Source organism: Balaenoptera musculus, chromosome 20 (genome assembly GCF_009873245.2).
Source record: "Balaenoptera musculus isolate JJ_BM4_2016_0621 chromosome 20, mBalMus1.pri.v3, whole genome shotgun sequence".
In the NCBI taxonomy this organism is placed as follows: Eukaryota; Metazoa; Chordata; class Mammalia; order Artiodactyla; family Balaenopteridae; genus Balaenoptera; species Balaenoptera musculus.
Window position 1 is genome coordinate 34,316,790 of NC_045804.1, and position 27,256 is coordinate 34,344,045.

The 27,256-nt window shown below is 45.8% G+C and overlaps 1 protein-coding gene and 1 non-coding gene across 2 annotated transcripts in view; both read right to left on the minus strand.

Moving 5' to 3' along the window:
- Nucleotides 1-25,168, minus strand: part of TEX14 (testis expressed 14, intercellular bridge forming factor) — a 61,969-nt gene extending 36,801 nt beyond the window's left edge. The window contains exons 1-14 of the mRNA XM_036838160.1: nt 25,160-25,168; nt 22,584-22,635; nt 21,889-22,003; nt 17,803-17,968; nt 16,868-17,004; nt 14,989-15,070; nt 14,273-14,403; nt 13,047-13,160; nt 11,696-11,819; nt 10,402-10,580; nt 5,271-5,422; nt 3,958-4,148; nt 3,009-3,159; nt 689-1,617 (exon numbers count right to left, since the gene is read on the minus strand). Of these exons, the coding sequence (XP_036694055.1) occupies nt 689-1,617; nt 3,009-3,159; nt 3,958-4,148; nt 5,271-5,422; nt 10,402-10,580; nt 11,696-11,819; nt 13,047-13,160; nt 14,273-14,403; nt 14,989-15,070; nt 16,868-17,004; nt 17,803-17,968; nt 21,889-22,003; nt 22,584-22,635; nt 25,160-25,168 (2,532 nt within the window). The remainder of the gene's footprint in view (nt 1-688; nt 1,618-3,008; nt 3,160-3,957; nt 4,149-5,270; nt 5,423-10,401; nt 10,581-11,695; nt 11,820-13,046; nt 13,161-14,272; nt 14,404-14,988; nt 15,071-16,867; nt 17,005-17,802; nt 17,969-21,888; nt 22,004-22,583; nt 22,636-25,159) is intronic.
- Nucleotides 23,038-23,252, minus strand: LOC118887604. Its single transcript, XR_005018083.1, has one exon. It is a non-coding gene; the product is annotated as a small nucleolar RNA U3 (small nucleolar RNA).
- Nucleotides 25,169-27,256: the final 2,088 nt, after the last annotated feature.

Below are 27,256 nucleotides of genomic sequence, written 5' to 3' on the forward strand. Positions count from 1 at the left end.
AGCCAGCTCTGTATGTGTGAACTTGTTCAAATTCATTCGTTTAGTCCTTCCCTCAATGACCGTTTATCAAGTACCTTCTACGTGCTAGGCCCCCTTCTAGGTGTGGGGACACAGCATGAGTAAGAGCTGTCCTTAAGAAGCTCATGGAGGAACCACTCTTCAACCCATGGTTTCTCACATCCTCTGAGGCATCTTCTTTGACTATCGAGTCCTTCTGTCCCTCACTGGTGTCTGAGATACTCATAGTAGAGCTTGTGGTTCATTCATCATAATATCCCAGGGTCTAATAAATAGCCTCTGGCTCTATAAATGTTTGTTGAATGAGTGAATGAATGAATGAATATGCAATTTAGAATGGGGATTAATACCTGCCCAAGATACCATATTTGGTGAGCTGAACTATATAAAAGTGTCAATACTTGATTATTTTAACCTATAAAACAATTTCATATGGTTCAAACTTCTCTGAATTTACGGAGAAGGACATGGGCTGTGTGCTGGGTTTGGAACAGGAGGTGAAGAGTTATCTATCTTGGAATTCCAACCTAGAGGCCTTACTTCCCAAAGCCAAGAGGACCCTGCTGTGAGTTGGCTGTGCTGACGTCAGTCCTTGCTGGCAGGTGAGGGGCAATGCTGACCCCGGCTCCAGGTCCTGCTTATGCTGCCCTGCCCCCCTTCTCGGCCTTACCTGTTGGCCCTTCTCCAACTGATCCCTAGTGCTTTCTTCAGTGACTCGGGCGAAAGGGGTGAAAGGTGTCCAGCCACAGCTGCTTCTTTTCTTGGACCTTTTGCCAAAATGTCCTCCTTGAAAGTCCCTCATTGTTCTTGGAGACTCTGCTAGGGTCGGGCAGTTGCCCTCAGTGTCCGGCTGCAGGTCCCCTGGCAGCTGCATGGCAGGAGGAACATAGCTTGAAGCTGGGGGGCCCAGGGCTGAAGGTAAGTCACAGACGTCTGCAAACTCTCTTGAAGAAGCCCACAGAGACCAGCGCTCCTCCTGCTCCTTCCGTGTCATCTCAAGCTTATCTAGCTTCTGCTGAACATTCCTCAGGAGACTGGCACTCTGGTGCATTAAGGTCTGTGAGATCTTCAGATTCAGCACACACTTACCGATGCACTCCTCGGTCATGGACCTGTTGCTCACGTCGCCCTTGGCTCCTCTGGCTGGCTCAGGCAGGCTGGGTGAGCTAAGTGACCCAACCTGCCGGTCCCAGTCCTCAAAGGAGAGCTCCGTGTCAGCTTCCGAAGAGCCGCTGTCCTCATGGCAAAAACAGCACGCCTCTCTCTCCATCTTTTCCAACTCTTCTTCCATGGACTTCAGTTCATCTACCTGGTTTTGTCTGGCCCCCTCAAGAGATGAACCAGTTCCTGGGGGCTCTTCCTCTTTGTCATCTCCCATGTCCAGGCAGCCTGAGTAGATTTCGTTGATTTCGAAGCTGCAGAGGCTTGCCTGACCTGGGCTGGGGCTCCTGGCCTCTTCCCCCACAGAGCAAGCAGGAGAAGCAGCGCCTTGGTTCTGTGTCTCCTGGGCCTCCAGACTTGGGTCTGGGACCAGAGGCTCTGGTGTTGCTTTCTCGGTGGGAGCAGAGTGACCCCTTGGTGAATGAAGCTGACCACCTGCTGAAAAGAGTAGCAACATGCAGCTGATTAAAGTGATTGCAGCAGCTCAGCAGCCTTGGCTTGTTGCTCAAGTGGCATGAGAACAGAGAAAAAAGTTTTTTTCTTCCCACTCCCTTTCCAGTTAGGAAGACTACCAGATACATACACAGAGGGTGAGAGGGTATTTTGAACTATTCTGACGTGGGTTGAGATAGAAAATTTGGGGGACTTCCCTGGTGGCGAAGTGGTTAAGACTGGGTGCTCCCAATGCAGGGGGCCCGGGTTCAATCCCTGGTCAGGGAACTAGATCCCACATGCATGCCGCAACTAAGGAGTCCACCTGCCACAACTAAGGAGCCCACCTGCTGCATCTAAGATCCAGTGCAACCAACTAAATAAATAAATAAATATATATATATATATATATATATATATATATATATATATGTAAAAGAAAAAAAAAGAAAATTTGGGAAAGATCAAACCCGGGAGGAAATGTTCTAAGCTTAAGTTATAGTATGTTCAAAACATGCATAACTTCAGGACAAGCAAATTACAGGCCCCTGAGTCTTAGGACTAAATTCATACTTTACACAAAAGGTGTTTGAATATTCATGTCAGTTCAAGTTGTGCTCTTTGTGAACATCTGATAAAAGAAGCTGAGACACTGCCCAAGAAGCCACTGCACTGAGAGAGATAATACCTCAAAAAATAACTCCAGGACTGACTACCCACCACCCCTGGTTGACGGTGTACAGCTCGCAGAGAATGGGTCAGAGGAGCCAAAGTAATAAGAGCTTGGACTGCCATTCTGGAGGCTTCCAGGCCTGTCCAAAGAGTCAGAGAATAGTCACTTGGCTAGAATCCAAAGGCCTATGTTCCAGCTGTGTAATAAACCTGCAATTGTGAGCAAGCCACAACCTCTCTGAACCTTAGCTTTCGCATCTGGAATATGAGGGCATCAAGCCAGATGACTGCAAGGTCCTTTCCAGCTCAGAGTTGTAAGGTTTCCAAGTATACTAAAAAGCAGTAAGGCTTTAGAGAAAAGGTTGGAAGGAAACATCAGAATGTTAACAAATTAAAATGTTAAGTAATCTTCTTTGTATTGTTTAGGATTTTCTATAATGAGCAGATAATAGTTTTAAATTTTAAAAATCACCATTTTTATTTGTGAAACAATTAAACACATTCCTAAATCATACTAGAAAGAAACAGATTGTTACTGCACAGTTCTGGATCCAATCAATGTGTATATGGAGCTCAAAAAGTTTAACTTAATAATTTTAAGGATCTTGATTTTTCCCTAAGGCATCCATCTTTCCCAGTATAAGTTATGGGTATAGTTTGGAGGAGTTGATTAGTTGCAGCTCTCAGAACACATTCATGTCAAAACCTGTGGGTTAAGGCCATACCTGTTTTCTTCAGCTCTTTTATTTGCAAGTCAGGGGTCTCTTTTGGATGTTCTGAAGTCACTCCTAAACAGACATTGACATCAGGATGGAGTTCATATCTCTGCACCCTGGAGCTCTCGGTTGGCTGAGTTCTCTGGGCTCCAATAAAATCCTGTAACAAGGGAAGTACTGACAAGGACATATCTGCAATCATCTGAATGTCACTGGTTTTAGAAACATATCTAGGTGTCAAATAAACTCCCTGTTACTCCTGTTGGGTAGACTGACTGTAGTCCTAATAAACGAATTAACGGTTAATTACCAATATTTAAAAGTAATAACAGGGACTTCCCTGGTGGCACAGTGATTAAGAATCTGCCTGCCAATGCAGGGGACACGGGTTCAATCCCTGGTCTGGCAAGATCCCTCATGCCACGGAGCAACTAAGCCCGTGCACCACAACTACTGAGCAGGCACTCTAGAGCCAGCGAGCCACAACTACGGAGCCTGTGTGCCACAACTACTGAAGCCCGTGCCCCTAGAGCCCGTGCTCCCAACAAGAGAAGCCACCGCAATGAGAAGCCCGTGCACCGCAATGAAGAGTAGCCCCCACTCGCCACAACTAGAGAAAGCCCGCGTGCAGCAACAAAGACCCAATGCAGCCAAAAATACAAAAAAATAATAAAATAAAAATTTTTAAAAAGTCAGTAGCTGTCATTCACTGAATCGCACTGTGTGCCAACAGGGTGTCCCTTTTACGTACTGACACTCCGCAGCCTCCCTCCGCAATTCCCTGCTGCCCTCACCAAGTTAGGCAGTTAGAATTTTCTTGGGAACACAGAAAGGGTGTAATGAAATGAGGATTTCCAAAATATCCTACAACTTGGTCTCTAGCTTCTTCTTGGTCTCTAACTCCCTATCCCCTGAGATAGGTAAGCAGAAATAAACTCCCAACAACTTCACAGCTTACCTTTAAGTCATTTTTCAGAATATACTGGATATCTTGAAGGTTCATAGTTCGGTCTTTCTGCTTGACCTGGATGCCTGACTTAACAATGTCATAGTAAGGTTTCGGAAGCCTGACATCAGCTTCTAAATAATTTCCCAAGACTATGGCTTCTTTAATAACTGAGCCATCTAAGTCATCCCAGGGTATGCTGTCTGTTAAGGAAAAAGCCATAGGAAGGAGAGACATTAAGAAATCAGATGAAATTGTCTAACCTTTGTCAAGTCACTCAACCTCTTTAAAATTAATTTCTCTCTGTAGAAAAACTACCAGAAGCCCAATAACAAAGGAGAAACCACTTGACCCAAATAACAGGGAAATCCCTGCCACAGAGACAGGAAAAAATAGTGTCAGACTCATGTAGGTATGGACTCTCTGCTGGCAGACCTGGGGACCACAAGGGAATGTTTCCTGGTGTCAAGTAGGCTTGCCCAATACATTCATGTCATGGAAGGTGTGGTTTTTGCCTCTGAGACTGTAAACACTGCTAAATGGGGGCTGATTCTCACTCCCTTAGTGAATGTGGTATGTATGCCTTCACCTTAGAGTCCTATATGTTTGGAAGGGTTTCTATGTCTTTTAAGTGACACTGCTTATACATACGCTGGATCCTGGGTGTGTTTGATTTCACAGTTTACTTCTCAGAGGCCAGTCCTTTCCCCTCGTTTATAAGTTCTTAACATAGAGAACAGACTTGCGGTTGCCAAGGGGGATGGGGGAAGGGAGTCTGGAGATGGTAGATGCAAACTATTACATTTAGAATGGATAGACAACAAGGTCCTAATGTATAGCACAGGGAACTATATTCAATATTGAACTATAGTCAATATGGTTTTTCAATATGAAAAACCATAATGGAAAAGAATACAAAAAAATAATGTATAGATGTGTATAACTGAGTCACTTCGCTGTACAGCAGAGATTGATACAACATTGTAAATCAACTATACTTCAATTAAAAAAAAGTTCTTAAGGGGCACCTCACAGAGACCCCTAAGCACTGACAGCAATATTCAGTTTAAAAACGCTCCTTGGATTAAATGCATTACCACTGACAGGCTGATAGGTGGGCTTTGCTGAGTCTCAAAGAACAGGTTAAAAGAGAAAGATTTCTGGGAGATCATCTTATACCTTCCATAAACACAAAGAGGTTTCCTTAAAGAAGTTTTTTTGGCCTGTGTCCTGCATTTTCATAAAACTAAGTAACTCTTGGGGGAAAAAAGAATCCAACCTAAGAATAGGGACTTTGGTCACCATCAATGAGCTCTTTGATCTACCTGTTAAAATCTCCTGTATGATCACAGAAAAGCTGTAGATGTCTGACTTCACTGTGGCTGCCTTCTGTATGATCACCTCCGGGGCGGCCCAATTGTACAGCTGGGTGGGGAGGGATACTCGAGTCAGGTCCTTGTGTACACCTCCATCCCGGCTACGGAAGGAAACATAAGGTAGGGCTCATGTCTTAAAGGATCACTGTGATCACCATGCCACACACGTATGAAACATTTGCCTCTGAAGACTGACGACCTCCTTGAGCTTCCAGAAACCAGCTAGACCCTGAGCTAACTCACACTGCCTGCTATTCCAACGCCTGCAACTCCTTACCGTTCCTACCCGAGCAGGCCCTGCCCTGCCTCCCACCTTATCTGGCCGCTCTCTCCTGCTCACTCCTCTCAAGTCACAGGGGCCCTCTTTCAGTTTCTCCAGCATGCCAAACACATCACCACTTCCGGCTTTGCACCGGTGGCTTCTTCTGCATGGCGTGCTCTGCCCACAGATCCCAGCATGACTGGCTGCTTCTTGTAATTAAAGTATTAGCTCATAACACGTATATATGGAATCTCAAAAAAAAAAAAAAAGGTTCTGAAGGACCTAGGAGCAGGGCAGGAATAAAGACGCAGATGTAGAGAATGGACTTGACGACGCGGGGAGGGGGAAGGGTAAGCTGGGATGAAGTGAGAGAGTGGCATGGACACATATACACTACCAAATGTAAATTAGATAGCTAGTGGGAAGCAGCCGCATAGCACAGGGAGATCAGCTCGGTGCTTTGTGACCACCTAGAGGTGTAGGATAGGGAGGGTGGGAGGGAGACGCAAGAGGGAGGAGATATGGGGATATATGTATACATATAGCTGATTCACTTTGTTATACAGCAGAAACTAACACAACAATGTAAAGCTATTATACTCCAATAAAGATGTAAAAAAAAAAAAAAAAGTATTAGCTCAAAAATCACCTCCTCGGAGAGGACTTACCTGACCACCTAATGTAAAGTAGTCCCAACTTATTGGCTTCAGAGCACTTATTATCTGAATTTCTTGTTCATTGATTTATTGTTTATAATCTGTCTCCCCTCCACCAAAGTCAGCTCCACGAGGGTAGGCCGCTTATTTGTCTCTTGTATCACCGTATCTCTAAACTTATACCAGGGCCTCAAAGCTTACTTTTGATTAAATGAACCTAAGACTCTTTCAAGAACCCCCTCAAGCCCCACCTGCTTTATCAAAGCCTTCTGGGACTCTTCCAACTCTTTGTGTGCTTCTTTTCTGAGCTCTGCCCTCTTGGGAATGAGCCCTCTCAGTTTAGCATTCAAAGGTTCACTGACTGGCTTGAATAACTCAACTTCGCAACCAGGCTCTTTGAGAACTAAGTCAGAGTATCCTAAATGTCTTCTGGGCCAACGAGAGTCCTCAGGGTGATCAGCGCTGACTTCTGCCCACAGCTGTCATGAGCATCAAATGAGATCACGCGTGTGGGAACACTCCATGAACCATAAAGCACTAAGCAAGTAAGGCATTAATATGAACATTATGGTAGGCATTTGGTAAAGACTTGGTGACTGCTGGTTGATAATTAAGAATTAAGTTTTTGGGAATTCCCTGGAGGTCCAGTGGTTAGGACTCGGCGCTGTTACTGCTGGGGTCCGGGTTCAGTCTCCCGCGGGGAACTAAGATCCTGCAAGCCGTGCAGCGTGGCCAAAAAAAAAAAAGAATTAAGTTCCTAAAAAGCAAGTAACCAGAAGTTCTTTTTGCTGGCACAGGAAAGCTTTTAGAGGATGGGATGGACTTCTCAGACTTTGAACAAACTCCCCTAAGTAATATTTCTTCCGGTAGAACTTTTGATAGATGGCAATGAGTTCAGGAAGCCATGAAGCTATAAAAGACTATATTTTTGTTTTGTTTTCTCTCTTTTTGTTTTTAAAAGATGGTACATTTAGACTCTTTAGTTGTATTGCTCAATAGGCAAGTGTGGCCTAGGTGTCATGTGAACAGCGTGGATACACATGCAAATATTATATTAGTATCACAGGAAAAGCAATGGCGTGTTTTATTGTCAGAGATATATTCTGAGGACCTAGCATACTTGGCTCTTCACCTTGTAGGCTGACTGTCCAAAGGAGACACTTACTGACCTTCTTGGGCCTCTCAGGCTGCCTAAGGCAAGGGACAAGTTATTTACAATCAGGATTTATATCCTTTCTCTTTTACTTCCATTCACCTTCCACTCTTCTGATCCCTCTTCCTTCTCTGTTAACGCTAGTGGGGTGTAGGAAGGGAGCTTCTTTTCTGGCTGTCATTCCATGGTAGTTATTTTTCTGGGCTTCAGCTTTGACATCATTAAAATTACATTTGGCTATGGCTCTGTGATACCACTTGCAAGGTCAATTCCAGCTCTAAAGATTCCATTAAGAAGGAGTTGAAGAATAGGAGAAACTGCTGTATCATTTTTACACCAAGAGATGGAGTGCTACCCTTAACAATGACATTCAACAACTGGACCGGCCTGAATAGAGCGCTACGAAAAATAAATGTAGAACTGAAAGCTGTTTTGTATTCTTGGGTAATCAACTCACATTATGAGCTGTCAAATGTTGCTGATGGACATTTCTGCCCAAAGTTCCATTCTGAGGTCAACAAGCCCCAAAGAATTCACACTTTCCTACCCATTTACTTCACAGCCCCTCACTTGACCAGTCTGTGGACCCCAGCTTCTCAGTGCATCTCACATCTTTCCCTTCTGTTTTGGTTCCTTGGTCACCACCAGGCCCTGCCCTGTGGCCTCCTGGCTGGTCTTTCTACCTTCAACCTCCAATCCATCCTGCCCCTAGAGCCAGGAAACGTCCTCTACCACCTGATTCTAGCCACAACTGGGTAACCTCAGACCACCTCTTCACCTCTCTGGGCCCCAGTTTCCTCTTCTATAAGAGGACAGCGTTGGGCCTGGCCATCTGCAAAGCTCCATTTCACTCTAGGATTCACATTTCTACTGGAGAGCTCAAGTCACAGAAACTGTTATACCTCCATTTCAACAACAGATGGCGCCGCATCACTGGCAAACAGCTTGGGTTCTGTCAGCCTTCTTGAAAAGCCTGTTATCAACAGCAAAAATGTCCAAATCCCTTAGCTTCCACTGCCCTTGAACACATAGCCAAAGTGGTGAACCTTGTTCTGAATCATTTCAAGGTTTCCCTTCAGCTAGACTCATCCATTCACTTCAAATGCTTCCTGAGCACTTACTGTGTGGCAGGCCTGAGATGGGTGCTAAAGATGAACAACTCATGGTCCCTGCCCTCTCGGAGCTCGCCCTCTTGGGGGGCAGACACACTCGGCTGCAGGGGAGTGAAATATGCTCAGTGAGGTGGGGACAGGGCTTCAGTATAGGCTTCACGGGGTGTGGTGGGAGACTGTGTCAGAAGTGAGTTTAAAAGGACAAAAGGGAGTGCCAGGTACTCCGGAGGCGAGGAGCAGAGCTGGGAAACGGCCTGGACTGAAAGTGTCTTCAGATGGCCAGGCAGAGTGGAAAGTGATGAGCATGGCACTGCAGGCAGAGCCCGACCCTGGAAGGCTTCTCACCCTGCAAAGTGCCAGGACTTAATCTTCTAGGCCATGGGAGCCACTGGGATTGAGAATGGACCAGATCTGAGACTGAGCCGCTCAACTGGCGATAGCTGTTTGGCCTCCACCGGTTCCCACATGGAAAACTGCTCCAGTCACACCCTAACCGCTCCCCTGCTTCTCTCTCGTCCCGTCACAGCCCCTTCTCCACATGGCAGGAGTGAGGGGGTCTGCTTAACCTGTAAATTTCAGCCATGACACCATTCTGCTCAAAAAAAACGTTCACAGCATCCCCATGTTCTTAGGGTTAAATTCAAACTCTTTGCCAAGGCCCATGAGGTCAAGCACAATCTGGTCCCTGCTCCCCTCTCCAGGCAGAAAGACCAAGGGCTCATGCGGTCAAGGAAGTGAGTCTTTCCACTTCATTCATTTAAAAAACATGCTGAGCTCCCACTGTGTGGAGGCTTATTCTAGGCATCTGAGATATGGCAGCGGATAAAACAGAAATCCCTGCCCTGGTAGAGGTTTTCGTGTAGTGAGAGAAGTATATTATGAGCATGTGAGCAGCAAAGACCTGCTGAGAGACTCAGAAACAAAGCCTCAATGATGGTGGTAGGTGAGGACCAGGGTAAGTGGAGGTAAGCAGATCTAAGCCATGGGTCTGCCCGTAGCTGAGGCCTCACAGCAGCACAGGAACAACCCTGGGCCTAGGGCTCAGAGCTGTGGGCGACAGCAAGGAAGCACAGGGGAGATCCTCTGCTCCCCAGAACCTAGGGGCAGGAGATGGGGGCCAGCCCTCAACTCTCAGGAGGACTCTGACTCCTGCCAAATGGGAAGTGAAGCCCATCCACCAACCCTTGAATAAGGGCGTTGTTTTTTGTCACTGCTTCCCTCACAGCACTGATCCCCACCCATCTGGACCAGGACCGTAACGCTCACCAGCACCCATCGCCTTCTCTCTCCTTCCAGGATGCACAGCTGTGGTGCATTTCCCAGCCTCCCTGCAAAGAGGTGACTGGGCTCTGGCCAATGTAAAGTGGGAAGCAATGATACACACACTTCAGGTAGTCCCTAAACCCCGCTGTGTGTCCCTCCAGGCTTGCTCTTGCTCGTTGACCAGCAATGCAGAGGATACAGTGGGGGGACTGAGGCCTGAGGGATGGTGGAGCCACAGTGGGGAGGAACGTGGAACATAGTGAATGCCACCACCACCCCCCCAACACACACACACACACACACACACACACACACACACACCAGAGTGCAATGTGAGTGAGAAATACTTCGGTTGTGTGAAGCCACAGAAAATTTTGAAAACTTATACATGGTGGCTAATGTGTGTTCATGCTTGTTAAATGTTTATTAAAATGAGAATGTCCTGAGCAGAAATAACTTCCCCAAAGTCCCTCTAACCTTGGCTGACAGGGCAAGGCATTGGGAAACCTCTTCCTCCATGGATAGCCAGTTCAGCCCCCCAATGAGGAGTCAAGCCCAGATCAGATTCTCTCTCTACAGCAAAGCACCCCCAGGGAGATCCTGTTTGGACGTCATGATCGAGGTGCACACCCACCTTTCCATCATGTACTCCAGGTTGGTCAGCCTCGCTTCCCCTGTGGAGACGATGTGAATGGCGTAGGAGCTGAGGGAACGGTGGATAAAGCCCCGAGAATGCAGGTATCTCAGGGCGTCGGAGGTCTGGAGTAGCAGGTGCACGATCACCTCCATGCGCAGCACGGGGAACTGGGCCCGCTGCAAGCAAGAGATCAACCGCCAGAACAAAGGTGACTGCGGCCCCCGACACCGTAGAACGCTTTGTAGTTTCCAAAGTCTTTTCAGTTGATCTTCACGACAGCCACCTAGTGTGCCCATTTTATAGCTGGGGAACCTAAAGCTCAGTGAAGTTAAGTGACCGGCCTAAGGTCCCACTGACCCAGGGCCCCTGGCTCCAAACCTGGGTTCCTTTCCCTCAGTCAAGCTGCTTGATACCGCAAAAAATGAGGAGAAAAGTCCTCAAAGCGTGGTACACACAGAGTGGGCCTGCCACCACCAGCAATGCACCTGCCCTGCTCCCCATCCCCAGCCAAGCCTGTGCTGCGGTAGAACCTAGACACGTAAAGAACAATCCATCCCCTACCACAGTCAGATGACCTAGAAAGTTCATCCTAGGAGGACAGAAATTCACTCACACCAAAGTACCCAATCATAACAGGTCTCTCCCCAGAGAAGTGGCATTTTAAGTTAACGCCCTCACCCAAGGAGAGGAAAGGGAACTAGGACACTAACAGGAGGTGCTCAGGCAGGAGGAATGGCAAGCCATTTCAGGGAAGAGCCCTTCCTGGAGGGTCTCTTCTCACTCCAGCCCAGGGTCTTTAGAACAAAGTCATGGAGAAAGAAAAACAAATCTTTCAGGACCTCTCTGAAGCCACATCTCAGCCCAAAGCACGTTTCCCAGGGAGTCTGTGGGTCAGGGAATATGTCCCCCCCTCCACCAGGAAGTCTGAAAAGGGAGAGGGGACCGATAAAGACTTGCATATAAAGGTCCTGCAGGGCACCAGTGAAAATACCGGGAAATAAGACCAGAGGCTGTTTGATTATGGTTAGCTAAAAGTGGGGCTATGTGTTTTCTGGGTCTACTGAGCTCTTAGATGTCTGATAAAAAAGCAAGACAAACAATAATAAAATTACACTAGTTCCAACGTGCTGATCAGCCTTAAATGGTGTGTTATATAGATCCCACAGAGTAAAGAATTAAGAGGTTTCTCAACTCTACTGCTGGGGGAGAAGGAAGAGGGAGGAAGGGAAGGGAGGGCTGGGGCGGGGGGTTGGGGGGAGCAAGGGAAGAACCCAGGGAAGCGGCCATTTACCCGTTCATGGAGGACAGCGAACAGCGTGCCGACGGCGACGCGCTCGTACACGAGGCGGGTCTTCTGCAGGCCCTGGGACAGGCACACAGCCATCAGCTGTAGCAGGTGAGGGTGCCGCAGCTTGCTGCAGAGGGAAGGAGGCTTCCGATGAGGCAGAGGGAAGAGGGCATGATGGAAGATGGGCACTTTCCTTTCTTCTTGGCACCCTGAACGCACTCCAAACAAATACTATTTGCACAGAATGTTCTTCCAAGAAAGTGGGATGGGGTGGGAGTGGGGTCTCTGTTGGTGGAACCCTTGACCTTTCACTGATCAGAACCTGAGGGCTTTGGGTCATCAACGACAATGTCACTAAGAGCTACTAAGCAAGGCACTTTACATACATCAACTTGATCCTAACAACCAGTTGCAAGAAAGGTATCATTACAGTTACACTCATTTTAGAGATGAGGAAACCAAGGTCAGGGAGATCTCAGGCTCAAGGTCATAGACCCTCACATCAAAATCCACGCTGTGGGAACTTCCCTGGTGGTCTAGTGCTTAAGAATCCACCTTCTAATGCAGGGGATGTGGGTTTGATCCCTGGTCAGGGGACTAAGATCCCACGTGCCACAGAGCAACTGAGCCCACGTGCTGCAACTACTGAGCAAAGGAAGATCCTGCATGCCACAACAAGACCCGACACAGCAATAAATAAATAAATATTTTTTTTTTAAAAAATCCATGCTGCATCCATGAGCCCTTCCAGCCTCCTTGAGTCCCTTTAGGATGACTTCCCCAAAAGGAAGGATCTGGCTTTACAGGAGTTGAGTGATTTCCTCAGGAGAGAACTCGATAAGCCAGGGCCTATTCCAAGGCCTCAGCAGCCCTGGTATGAAACCGAGGATGGATTTCCTGCCCCTTTGAAAGATTAACCCCTGAGCCACAGGAAACCTAAGGTACTGAGACCCATCAGCATGTCCTCAAAGGAGAGACATGGTTCCTTAGACACGTGGGTCTCCAGCAGAGCCATGCTCTATGAAGACAGGCTTGCGCGTGCTGACCTGATGGGCACAGGGCCCAAAATAAGGTGGGCCTCGGGGGCTGCAGAAGAGCCAGCCAGGCCTGAAGGCTGCATTGAGAGACCTGTGTTATGGGGAGTTGATCAGCTGACAGAATTGAGCCCCTACCACCACCATTCCCACACTCAGGCTATTCATGAGTTCTTCTTTTTCTTTCTTGGCAGCCCTGGGAAGTCAAATCAACCTACAACGAGGAAATGCTGAGGCTGAGGGGGCTGGTCTCCACCCTCAGGCACAGCCCTGCACAGCCCTGAACTTGGGTCTGAAATGCTCTTGGGTTTTCGTCTCACCTGCTGTGCTCTTGCTCAGCAATTAACAAGTCAGCCAGCCACAGCCTGCGGCAGTGCGAGTGGGTGGGAAGATGCAGCTCCTTCACTGTGACCCTGTTCCCGTTCCACAGCAGGCTACAAGGGCAGGAGAGAGTGGGAGCAGAAGGGAATGAGCAGCCACTGCTTCAGTGAGGAGCTCTGTAGCCAGAGATCAGAGAAGTAGTGTTTATACAGACTCTGTAAAGCCCCCACCCCAGCACTGCTGGGTCCTCCCTCCTACCACCCCCGGGGCCTAAAGCACTTCAGGGACTTAGTGCAGGTGGCAGGAAGTCACTGAAGGATTTAAGGGAGGGAGTGACTTGATCAGGTTTGTATTTTAGAAAGACAAGGGTACCAGCAGCATGGGGAATGGGAGGGCAGGGGTGGTCTGGAGAATGAGAGGCCAGTTAGGAGGCTAGTCTGGGGGAGGGACAGTGATGACGTGGGCAAAGGCCACAGCAGTGGACAGAAGAAGAGGGGATATGACAACAAATATGTGGCACGGGCAGGAAAACAAGAAGCATACCTGCAGGGGATACAGAGCCTTGCAGGTCTGTAGAGGCCTTTTTAGAAGGGTGTGACTTCTAAGCAGGGAAGAGGCAGCCAGGTTCAAGGAGGACAAGAGACCTTGGCCAGGACTACTCCTGTGACCCTGCAGTAGGCAGGTCTCTGGGGACTGAGAACATCCCAGGGACTTCCATCACAGCCAAATCCTATTACTGCTGCCTCTGCTGCATTTGGCTGGTGAGAGCCATGCAGGGCTTCAGTACCCTTTGACCTGAGGCCAGACAGCCACCCCTATGCTGCCTCTAATTCTCTAGAGAGTAGAAAGGTTGAAACACTGTCATGAGTAATCTTTCAGAGCCGTTGTTCTCAACAAGGGGCCATTTGGCCTTGTCTGTAGATGTTTTGGTTGTCACAATCACAAATGTAGGGGGTTGCGGGGAGGCAAACAGAGCTGCTACTGGCATCTAGTGAGTAGAAACCAGGGACACTCCTAAACATCCTACAGTGCACAGGACAGCCACCAACAGTAAAGGATAACGAAAATGTCAATCGTGTCCTGGCTGAGAAATCCTGATCTAGACATCTGCTTTTCAGTGTGTCCTTGTGTTTGGGCAGAAACTCTCCACACACAAGGAAGTCACACAAAGTCCATTCTTCCTGTGGGACTAAATCTTAACCTCCACTGGCCAGCTTCCACTTACTTGGTCATGACCATGTAGGGGCCACTGAAGAAAGAGAAGGTGGGCTCATCGTCAGCTTGAATCACTTCCTTTTCTCCAATTACTGGAAGCGATCCTAGATAAGCCAGCTGCATGCCCCCTGTGAGATAAAACTGAAAGCAAAGCACAGCTTCAAATGGTGGGGAAAAAAAGAAAGAAGTAAAATACCTCCAGAATTTTACCAGCCAGCTAAAAATAAAGATAGCTGCTATTTATCAATTTGCTGAATACCCCTATGCACTGGACATAATTCTTTTTATTATCTTTAATCTTCCAAGAAGCACTGCAATGTTGTAATACTCTTTCCCTTTTGCTATCGAGGAACTGGAGGCTCATGGGAAGAGGTCAGATACCTGCCTGAAGCACCAGGCCTCAGGTGCCTCCTGAGGCACCCACAGAACATGCCTGGGGCCTTCGCTGGGAATTAAAGGATCATTGTCTAAAACTCCCCAAATCTAGCCCAAAGGCATTCAAGAGAACTCTCCAAGGTTTCCATCATTTTTTAGTAAGGACAGGACTATGAGGTACTTGTCCTGCAAGAGCAGTAAAGAATTAAAAAAACACTTTGGAGAGGGAGTATTTTAACTTTCCATAGGAAGGAAGAGTTGGACAAAGTTGTGGGCCCTGGGACCAGAGCCAGGGCCGGGTGATTCCCCAGTTAGTCCTGCAAACATTGGGTGTTAGTAGCAACCTCTTACCTTTCCAAAGCCAAAGCTGTAGATATTTTGGGCAGAAATGACTCCAGCTTTAAGCAGTCGGTTAGGAGAGCCATTAGGGCTTCTAGAAATATTTAGAAGAGGAGAAGAAAAGTAAGGATTAACTACCCATATCTAGAGGAACAACGCTGAACCAAGCTGTCAGAATGTGTAGTTGGTTTTGTCTTTAGTACTTGACAGTGGAACTGCAGATGATGTAATAGTCAGCCTCTGAGAGGGCCGCTGTGATTCCCATTTCCTGGTATTCGTGCCCTTGTGTAGCCACACACAGGTCAGAGAGGGCTGACCTGTTAACCTAACGGGATACTGCAGAAATGACGGAGTGGTGTGAGTTCCAAGGCTAGACCCCCCAGGACTTCTGCCCTGATCTCTCGCAGCATTTGCTCTACAGGAGGCCAGTTGCCATGTTGTGAGGACACTCCAGCAGCCTAATGGGGAGGCCCAACACCCAGCACCGGTTTGCTAGCCATGCAAGTGAACCACCTTGGAACTGGATCCTCCAGTCCCAGATGACTGCAGCCCAAGCTGCATCTTGACCACATCTTCATGAGAAAGCCAGAGCCACCCAACTCAGCCATTCCCATTGGAATGGCTGAGTTGGGTGTAGCCATTCCTGACCTACAGAAATGATGTGAGATACAAACATTTATTGTTGTTTGAAGCCACTAAGTTTGGGATTAGTACAACAGATAACAAATAGAGATGGTCAAAGTTGGAAAGAATCATAAAGCATACCTTGTCCAACTTTCTCATTTTACAGACGGGAAAAATGGAGCCAGAAAGGGGAAACCTGCTGGCCTGAGGTCACAAAACAGCAGCAGGGACTAGGCTTTAGCCCTGTTAGAAGGAACTTGGTCTGCCAAGATCCTAACGCTGGCAGGAGAGGAGGTGTGAGAGATGGAAGAGCTGAACCAAGCAGGGGCTCCAAGGCCAGATGAGGGATTTGGGAGTTTAACCTGATAGCCATGAGGAAGACCCTAAAAGGGTTTTTAGCAGTGAGTGGCACAATTCGATTTTCATTTTTAAAAGGTCATTCTGGATGCTGAGTAAAGAACCAAGATGGACAAGAGTGGCAGCAAGAAGAGCAGTTAGGAGTAACTGGTCCTCGAGGGAATCGTTAACTCATCTTGCATGAGAAGCATCCAGGTCATGAGAGGAAAACCAGGACTCAGTGTGCACAGAATGGGATGGGGGAGCCTGTGAAGAGTGTGACAAGTCTACTCACCCTGATCACAGAAAAAGATGCTGTCAGAGAAAATCAAAATGGAAAGAATTTTCCACATATAAATCCTAAGTCAATAAAGCCCAGGGAACTTAAAATAACTCTCCTGAGCATGAAGAGAAGCCTGGATGGAGCTCACCTCCTGCAGCTGTGATGGGGACAAGGGGAGGCTGCCCACCCAGGTGGCAGCAAGTCTTACACCAGCTTAAAACAGCCCAAGGAACCTTAAATTAAGCATTTGTGTCTTTTGCAACCTTAGGATATAAAGGATGCATGTTCCAATAAAGGAACATGTTTTCCATGGTTCAGAGATGACAAAAAAAAAAGCTAGCCTAGCTGCTCTGCTGAGAAAGTGTCTGCTGGGCAGCCCAGGCCTGAAAAGTTCCTTCCTTCCCTGCTAACCATGGGGTGGTTCCCACTGGAGCCCAGAACTCATTTCCCCCAGACGTTCCTGGAAGCAGGGGGACAACTGATGATTTTCAGTGGCAATATCCTCTCCCTCCAAGCTCACCCCTTTGGGTGGGCCAATTGCTGGAAGGGACCAATGTGGAGGGGACCGAGGTGGTCCATGCTGCAGGGCTCCCACAAGGAAGGCGGGGATGATGCAGAACATCCCAGTCTGCTTGAGGCAGCACTCACCCCTGCATGAGGCCCCCAAACCGGGGCAGGCCACAGATGAGCCGCTGAGGGGAGTCAATCTTCTTCAGGAGGTCATAGGAGAAGCCCTGGATGATGGCCTGCATGTGCGCGGCACAGCGCTGCATGAACTCCACCATCTGCAATACACGGCAGAGACAGTCAATGCCCACACGGCTAATGGCCACCCTGGCCTTCAGTGGGATTGGAATGGTCTGAGGGGAGTGGTCTGAGGAGACAGGAGCCCCCCACAGGGAAATCTCTGGAAAGGGAAGGGCCCAAGTGATTTCCTAAAGATATGGAATGAGATGATTCCATTTTCAGGGAGCTCATTTGGCAATAATTACCTCCAAATCCTTCATTCAACAGATGCAGAAACTGAGGCAGGAGGAGTATTTTAACTTTTGTCCAAGGCCCAATAGCTAATGAGCAGGAGAACCAGAGAGAAGGGACTCTGCCCATCTCCCCCTTCCCTCCATGTGCCCTTTAACATTTGTTAGATTATTTAGCCCTCGTTAAAACACATTATGCCTGCCAGCGTGTGGCTACAGACAAGTTACTTAATGTCAATGCACTTCAGTTTCCCCATCTGTAAAATGGAGACAATAATAGTACCTACCTGAGAGGGTTGTTGTAAAGATTAAATGAGCATTTAATTTAACTCAGAACGTCTGATGCACGGTAAGTGCCAGCTAAGGGTCAGACGAACCTACAGTTGTTCTCCCTCTCCACTGAACGGATGACCAGAAAAGTTCACTAGACTTGCCCAAGGTTTACAGTTGGTTAACTTGCTTCATCCCAGACCTGTGTGTCCAATGTCAATGGCAAGGCCACTACAAGTCCCGTGCTGTCCCCAGGACCAGCCTCTGCCCCTGGGCGCCTGACTCCCAGCCCTGTGCTCTGCCTTGGGTGTGCCTGCAGGGCAGGCCCACACTTACTGCGGTGCTGCGTTCCTTCCCTGCTGCCAGAGCCCAGGTCTCAGGGTTCCGACCCTTCTCATCGTGGAGTCGAAGATCACCCCCTGCATCCAGCAGTTTGCTGAGGATCCACTGATTGCCTGAAAATGCTGCTGCATGGATAGGAGTGCTCCCATCAAAGCAGCGGCTGGAGGTAGGGGAGGGGTACAGTGAGTGTCCATGGCAACACTCTTCCCCTTCCATGGGTAACACAGGGCTCCTTTTCTACAAAGGCAACCTTTGGTGATGAGAACTGTAACAACACCATTTGTGAGGCCTAACAACACCTATCTGGGGCCTCAAAGAAGCTTTATATACATTCCCCTTTTCCATGTTTACCTCCACCCTTCAAGGCAGTATTATTTCTCAATTTATAGATGAGGAAACGAAAGGGCAAAGCCAAGATTCACACCCAGGTATGGGTCTGGTTCGAAATCCAGTGTTCTTTCCCCACACTCCCCTGATACTGGCTGCCCTGAAACAATTTCTTCACGTCTGTAGTGCCCGGTGGTCAGGCTGGTGAAGCACAGCCTAACCAGAGACCATCTCATGTGACAATGTCTCTACTTCCCAAGTCCTACGGTAGAGGCCCACAAACCTTGGCATCAGCAATCTGGTCAAGGATCTACAACTCAGAAAAATTTAACCAAAACCAATAAACTATCTGAGACATGAAGGGACAGCCTTCGTGAGATGTAAAGATGTGATACGTACCTGTGGTTTCCTAACCTGGTTGCATGTCAGAATCACCTGCAGAGCTTGCTTGCTCTTTTTGGTTTTTTTTTTTTTTTGGCCGCACCCAGCAGCATGCGGGATCTTAGTTCCTTGACCAGGGATCAAACCCCCGCACCCCCTGCAGTTGGGAGTGTGGAGTCTTAACCACTGGACTACCAGGGAAGTCCCAGAGCTTGCTCTCTTTAATTTAAAAAGAAACACAAATGGGAGGAGGAAGCAGAAAGGGAAGGAGAAGAAGAAATAAAATGAAAAAGGAGGAGGAGGAAAAGGAGGAGATAATAAAGATAAGAAGAAAGTCTCCCAACTCCAGACCCACAGTTCTCTTGCCGAGAGGCAACTACTGTTACAAGTTTTTGTATCCTTCCAGAAATTTTCTATGCATATACAAGTAGGAATAGGAATATGCTACATTAGGAACTCCCTGGCAGTCCAGTGGTTAGGACTCAGCACTTTCACTGCTGAGGGCCTGAGTTCAATCCCTGGTCGGGGAACTAAGATCACACAAGCCGCATGGTGTGGCCAAAAGAAAAAGAACGTGCTATATTAACTGTTATGCATTTACATTTTTTCATTTTAACAGTATATCTTGGAGGGAATTCCCTGGTGGCGCAGTGGTTAAGAATCCGCCTCCCAATGCAGGGGACACGGGTTCAAGCCCTGGTCCAGAAGATCCCACATGCTATGGAGCAACTAGGCCCATGCGCCACAACTACTGAGCCTGCGCTCTAGAGCCCGCGAGCCACAACTACTGAGCCCACGTGCCACAACTACTTAAGTCCGCGCGCCTACAGCCCGTGCTCCGCAACAAAGAGAAGCCAATGCAATGAGAAGCCCGCGCACTGCAACAAAGAACAGCCCCTGCTCGCCGCAACTAGAGAAAGCCCACGTGCAGCAATGAAGACCCAATGCGGCCATAAATAAATAAATATTTTTTAAAAAAGTATATCTTGGAGAAATTTCCATATGAGAACATACAACCCACCTCAATTCTTTTTTAACAGCTGCATGGTATTCCAATGTACAGATGTACCATAATTTACTTAATAAGTCATTGGGATATTTGTCAAAAATACAGATTCTCAGACTACACAACAGACTGAATCATAACCTGCAAGCCTGGAGCCCAGGAATGTGTACTTTTTACAAGTTCCCCAGCTGATGCCAATGAGGCTGGCCTGTACCCAGGCATCTGGGAACCACTAGGATATCTCATTGTGAGCTCTCCCTTATTGCTGGGTCTGATAAGTAGTCCAGCACACTGCACTATGGGAAATGTAATATCCTCCTTGCTTTAAAAATAAATTTGTATAATGCTTTACAGCCTTCTAATCATTCTTCCCATAAATAGTAAGAGAGCTGGGTAGGGAGAGAGAAGATATTATCTGTCATTTCTTGTGAATGCTAAGGAAGAAAGAAATAATGTTTTTTATACCCAATTAACCCTTACAAGGGAATCCAGGTCCAAGTGATATCAAAATGTGTATTGTTTTATTAATTTATCCTAGAGGTTGAAAACTGGAGGCCCACAGATTGATTTGGCAACCCAGAGGCATGTTTTATTTGGTCCACATAGTGTTTTAAAAAAGAACTTAAAGTAATGGACAATATTTAACACTTTGGGGATTTCACAATAAAAACTGGGATTTTCAGCCTCTTGGAAATTTGGAAGATTTGGCCTCCATGGCTTCCTTTTCTGCCCAGCTGCAACAGATGCTCCTTAGACAGAGCCTGTACCCACTGACCCCACTTAATCCTTCAGGCATCTGACTCTGTGACCTCAATAAGCCCAGGCCATCACAGCAGTTCCACTGAGCACTTAGGAATACAACTTGCCCCCAGAAATTTCCCTTCCCTTGATGGAAAATATTTTTAAAGCACATGAAAGCATTCCTACCACAAAATAAGAAGCTACAGGGTCTGCCTTCTTCCTCTTGATATTGTCCTTTCCCACCTCCCCCTGGCATCATGGGGATTTCTAAAAAGGGAACTTCTGAGTTCTTCAGATGCTGGGCTCCTGGTCTCAAACCCTATCATTACCACAATGCACCATTATGGACCAGCCATTTAAACTTTCTGGGTATCAGCCCCCTAATCTGGAATATTAAGGGTTTGAATGATTTGTTCTTTAAAGAACCTAGCTCTAAACTTCCACAAAACAGATGCAAATGCAGATGACTAGAAAATGCTGCATTTCTGCTGAGGAACTGCAGCGCCAATATGGCCTCTCTATGAAGCTGTTATCTGCAAACATCAAGTGAGATAGCCCTTTATTTCTGAGTTTTGACATTAAACACTGATACAGTAGAGAAATATGCAAATATTTGCAAATATGCGAGTCCAGAAAAATTCTGGAAGGAAACAAAGCAAAATGTTCACTGTGTTATGTCTGGGTTTCGGAATTCTCACTCTGAATGGTTTTTTTCTTTATACTTCTCCAAGCTTCCAAGGTTTTTCCCACTAAGCAAACAATTTTATAACAACAACAACAAGCTTTCAACATCAATACTTAAAAAAAAAAAATTAAGCGGCCTCCTTATGTAAGATGGGAAAGCTATTTTATGACTTATGATTGTGCATATTCTGGCATTCCTGTGACAATCAGCTGGAATCACAGAAACGCTCGAAATCTGTTTCTGGTTCTGTCCAATGGGAACTGTAAAAATACCTGCTGTTGCCTGTTGAGGAGGTGGTTGTAAAGCTCTAGTGAGCTAGTGCCTGGGAAGGCCCTGGAAAAAGCAAAAATCCTACACAAAGAGAAGAAATGTTCACTTGCTGTTGATTCGTTACACTGTGTTGCTGTTCCATATTAAAATTTGGACTCAGATTCTTTTAAACCACAACTACAAAAGTCATCCTGACAAAGTGGTGCCAAATATATTAATTGGTGAAGAACTTGGTTGTGGGATATGTTAAAGTACTTAAGCAAATCATACAAACTATAATGCGCGGTGGGAATACATAAACAGTACTTGTTAATGACTAAATGAGTAGAAAGGTTCACTTATTTCATAGGGCCTAATAAAACTGCTTAGAAAACTCTCTATTTACAGTTAAAAGCATGTTTCTGGTAATCTCCTGGTGGTCCAATGGTTAGGCCTCTGTGCTTCCACTGCTGGGGTCCCAAGTTCTATCCCTGGTTGGGGAACTAAGACACTGCAAGTCACGCGACCAAAACGGTGAAATAAACAAAAGCATGCTTCAACGTTAGGTATACAAATGTATTTCATTGATATGTTAGTGAAGGTTCTTTTAATATCTTATCAAATTAGTTTCCAAATACCTCAACTTATTTTAAGAGCATATTTTCTAGATAGTGATGTTATTATTACTTACTGGTTTGGATCCGATCCATAATCCACCAGGACATTAACTAATTTCGTAAGGCCTAACAATGCCGCAATGAAAAGCGCTGTCTGGCCCAGAGAGTTAACTGCATCGACATACACTCCTGCAAAACAAACAACAAGGTCAACACAAATACAAAAAAAAATTAAAATTTGTTTTTACAGTACTTTCAATGTATTAATAATGCAACTTTTTTTTTTTTTAAGAAAAGGAATGAAAACCTTCAGAAGTCAAAATAACAGAAAAGGTCACAAATCAAAAATAAACCACAGGGCTTCCCTGGTGGCGCAGTGGTTGAGAGTCTGCCTGCCAATGCAGGGGACACGGGTTCGCGCCCTGGTCTGGGAGGATCCCACATGCCGCGGAGCGGGCCCGTGAGCCACAATTACTGAGCCTGCGCGTCTGGAGCCTGTGCTCCGCAACGGAAGAGGCCGCGATAGTGAGAGGCCCGCGCACCGCGATGAAGAATGGCCCCCACTTGCCGCGACTGGAGGGAGCCCTCGCACAGAGACGAAGACCCAACACAGCCATAAATAAATAAATAAAATATTAAAAAAAAAAAAAAGAAAAGAGCAACAGAAGAAACCATAGGGTAAATATTGGTAAACTGGAATATATAAAAGTGAAAATTACTTGAGGTTAAAAAATATAAAAAACAAACAAAAAAACCCCACAATCTTTACCTTCAAGTGCTGTATACAGAAAAATGTTGCTAAAACATTTCACCTCACGCTGCTACGCAAAAAGGAAAAGCGAATTAAAACTGTTCTGCGTTTTATAATTTCCCAGCAGATAATAACTTAACTACATCATATGCTGAACGAGACGCAACATGAAAGACTCAACATCACTACGCCACCCAGCTGCTAAAGAAAAAAAAAAAAATTCAAAACTAAGCACAACAGTAAACCTCACTATATGCACTACACAATTAGAAAAAAAAAAACAGCACGAAAAACAAAAAGACCTAACTCTCAATTACACCCATTTCAAAAACCCCCAACTCAAAAAAAAAAAAAACCTACTCTTCTCCTATGCGATGGGTAACATTTGCACATACCTTCACACCTCCCAAAACTTCAACCAAAAACAAAAAAAAAAAAACCAAGTCTATTTCTGATAATTGTTCAAACCGAAACCACTCAGACTGCATTCATCTCCCTCTCACTCTCCAAAATGAAGAGAAGAACGATCATCAACGGCTAAAGGCAGCTGCAAAAGCAACACCAAAAGCCAACTTCACGCTCAGGAGAGAACACTGCATCTCCTCCTCGTGGGTTCGGGTGCTCTACACGTTCAGAGAAACTTCTCTAGTAACAAACTATAGAAATGATCCCTGAAAGTATAGTCTTAACACAATCGTTTCTGTTTTTCCGAGGTGTAGGAAATGCACACATAATTTAATGATGGTTACTTTTTCTTACAGCACTATTCTTTTTGAAACGTACACTGGAATATGTTGTCTGAAGAATCTTTCCAATACCGAAGTCCAACAAAGCGTTTTGAACCCTTCTGCGTTTCAGAAGACATTTCAAGTTGTCAATTTAATTAACATACAGTTTTTAAACAGCCAATCACACGCCAGTTATTTCCAACCCCGCCCCGTTTCGCGCGGCAGTTCCGCAGCATCAGGATTACGTAAAACGCTGACGACTACAACGTGCGCCGCAGCTTGAGGACTCGCCTCCTTTTAGACTGGCGTAGGAAGAGAGGAGATGTCTCACGAGAAAAACTTACAAGACAAAGTGGATGCTGAAAGCAAAGACCGAAGCCAAAAACTATGACGTTTGCAAAGCACACCATTTATGCTGTGATCAAAATAGCAAACATATAAATATTGTTTGGGATTTTTTTCCAAACCAAGGAATAGTTATGTAGATAAAAATTGTCTTTAAATAAGCAGGATAATACATCATTACCCTGCTTAAAGCTTTAGTAGCTTCCCAACTCTTGGGCTAAAGACAGAACTTCTCTAAATAGTTTACAGGGACTTCCCTGGGGTCCAGTGGTTAAGACTCCGCTTCCACCGCAGGGGGAGCCAGTTTCATCCCTGGTCAGGGAACTAGGATCCCGCATGACACAAGGCCAAGGCCAGAAAAGAAATAGTTTACAAGGTCCAGCACAGCCTGGCTCACACGCACCTCTCCAGCCTTATTTTGCACCAAATTCCCTCCCCCTCACTTCAGCCATAATGAACCACGTACTGTCTTCCACATACTCATCGTGTTCCTTTGCACAAGCTGTTCTCTCTGCCAGGAACGTTCGAAACGGTGGATATTTCACCTAACTCTGGAATATTCAATAAACCAATACAACATGGTGCCTGGCTTGAAATAGTGGGAAGAAAGTTAAACTTCCCATAAAGCTTGAAAAAAACTGAAAAATGAGAAAACATTCAGTGGAGAAGAGGTGGGAAAACGGACACTCCTAAAGGCAGTTGGCAGTGTGAACTGTTACAATGCTTTGGGAAAGCAATGCAGCAGTATCTATTAAAAATCTGAACCAGAAATCCTGCTTTGAATATTAAAAACCCATTATGTAAAGATTCATTACAAAGTATTTTATCAAAGCATTGTTTCTGGTGATACAAAACTGCAAAAAAAGAAATAAATCTTAATATCCACCATTAGGGGCACAGCTGAATAAATTATGGTACATACAGATAATAAAATATTAAGCAATTAATTTAAATGAATTAGATCTGTATCAATTAGAATAGAGATAGACAAGATGTACTATTGAAAGCAAAAAACTAATAAGCAGGCAGGCAACTTTAGGGAGTTCAATCAATGAGTGGTATTAGCTAAAATGATGGATTTAAAGTATCTAACAGAGTTTAGCAAGTAACGACTACTCTATAAATATTAAAAATTAAAATCCCAACATTCTTGTAACCACTAATAGGATTTAAGCTTAAAAAATAATCTATTTTGTGCAAGTAATACAGGTGCTTTCAGGAATGCAAAATTCAGTGGCACCCCATGTCCTGCTATGTATAGTACTGTAATCACAAGTGGGGTCCGGCTGCTCGCCGCTCAAAAGCCAATAAAGATGCAAGCTTGGTGGACAGGAAAGTTTGCTTTATTTTGATGCAGGCAACGGGGTGGGGGTTGGGGGGGTGGACTCCTGTCCAAAGGCCGACTCCCCCCACCCCAACCAGTGGACAAGAGCTTTTATAGACCGAGGGAGAGGACTACATGCAGAACCAGCACGGTCAGCTCTGAGAGTCATCTTGAAATTGGTCATGCAGTAGTCTAACCAGCGCCATCGTGATTGTTTTGGGTACAGTTAATCTTCAGTTCCAGGGTTGGTTTGTTTCCATTTCTTTGCGGCAAATTCTCAGAATTGTGGCAGTTTATGTCATGACTACAGCCTGGTCATCATGTAGTTAACTTCTTCCACCTGGTTGGGGTTTCAGTATCTATATAAGACAGTGCACGGGATGTGGCTCAGAATATTATCTATAACCCTCGAGAAGGAACTAAAAGTCCTTCACTTTGATTACTAAACTATTATTGTTTTGTCCTGTTTGACTGCTTTTCTTTGCTTCTGTATTTTATCACTTCTCTCATTAAACTTATTCTTTGGGGCTTCCCTGGTGGCGCAGTGGTTGAGAATCTGCCTGCCAGTGCAGGGGACACTGGTTCGAGCCCTGGTCTGGGAGGATCCCACATGCCGCGGAGCAACTAGGCCCATGAACCACAATTACTGAGCCTGCGCGTCTGGAGCCTGTGCTCTGCAACAAGAGAGGCCACGATAATAAGAAGCCCGTGCACCGCGATGAAGAGCAGCCCCCACTTGCCGCAACTAGAGAAAGCCCTTGCACAGAAACGAAGACCCAACACAGCCATAAATAAATAAATAAATAAAAACCCAAAGTTTAAAAAAAAACTTATTCTTTGGCTAAAGTTTTTCCACAGACAAAAGGCAGGCTGAGGACATCAGGGGCAAGGTCTATAGCGTCCTGCTCCGTTTCAGTAGAAGCTCTTTAACCTGGGATTTATGGCATCCTATAGTCTGGTTCCAAGCTGCCTTTGTCTTTACTTCCTAAAACATCTCGTACATACCCTATCCTTCAGACACAACACACACACACACACACACACACACACACACACACTAAACTACTTGCCATTTGTAGGCTCCTTTGTTCTTTTGCTCCTGTATAAATTTCCTCTGCTCCATATTTGTTGAATAAACAACCAAATAAATAATTATACAGATAAACTTACAGTATCAAATTATCATCTATTTTCTTTAAGCAGTAAAACCAAAACAAAACAACAACAACAACAAACAGCACAGAGGCCTCTGAATATCTGCCGATATTGCACAGGTTGATTTCTCAAGATTTTGTTGTCTTTTCATGTTTCTTGAAATAAATATGTGAATTTCAAAAAAAAAATGAGAAAAGCAAGTTGCAGAATGTGTTTAGTATGATACCACTTTCATAAAGGCAGGTTAGCAACTTTAGAATATATGTATATCTTTGATTCCACTGGTTAAAATAACCTCTTTTATTTCTTCATTTACTTTTTAGTTTTGGCTGCGTTGGGTCTTCGTTGCTGCTCGCGGGCTTTCTCTAGTTGCGGTGAGCGGGGGCTACTCTTCGTTGCGGTGCGTGGGCTTCTCATTGCAGTGGCTTCTCTTGTTGCAGAGCACGGGCTCTAGGTGTGTGGGCTTCAGTAGGTGTGGTACATGGGTTCAGCAGTTGTGGTTCGCGGGCTCTAGAGCACAGGCTCAGTAGTTGTGGCGCACGGGCTTAGTTGCTCTGCGGCATGTGGGATCTTTCTGGACCAGGGCTCAAACCCGTGTCCCCTGCGTTGGCAGGTGGATTCTTAACCACTGTGTCACCAGGGAAGCCCCTGTTTATCTTTCCTTCTTCTTTTTTTGGCCGCGCTGCATGGCTTGCAGGATGTTAGTTCCCCCACCAGGGATCAAAACCAGGCCCTCGGCAGTGAAAGCATGGAGTCCTAACCACTGGACAACCAGGGAATTCCCTGAATATATGCTGTTTAATAAGGTCAGTTTTCAAAGGCATTACCACCTCCAACAGGAAATTAAGCCTGCTTTTACTTAAAGGGAACTATATCACATAATATTCAGTAGAATTAAGAGATTTTGTTGATTTTTCTAGCCCACGGTTCAATGACAAGCGTTATATATTAAGAGACCCAGCATAAAACCAGAGTAGATTCCTAAAGTAGATGTCAGGAAAAATATCTGATTTATTAGCCTGGAAAAATTTAAAAGGGAATCTCAAAAATCAAAAGAAAAATGTTTAGATGAAGAAAATGAAAAACAAATCAGCGTACTAGACTGACAAGGTGAATTTTATTTTATTTATTTATTTATT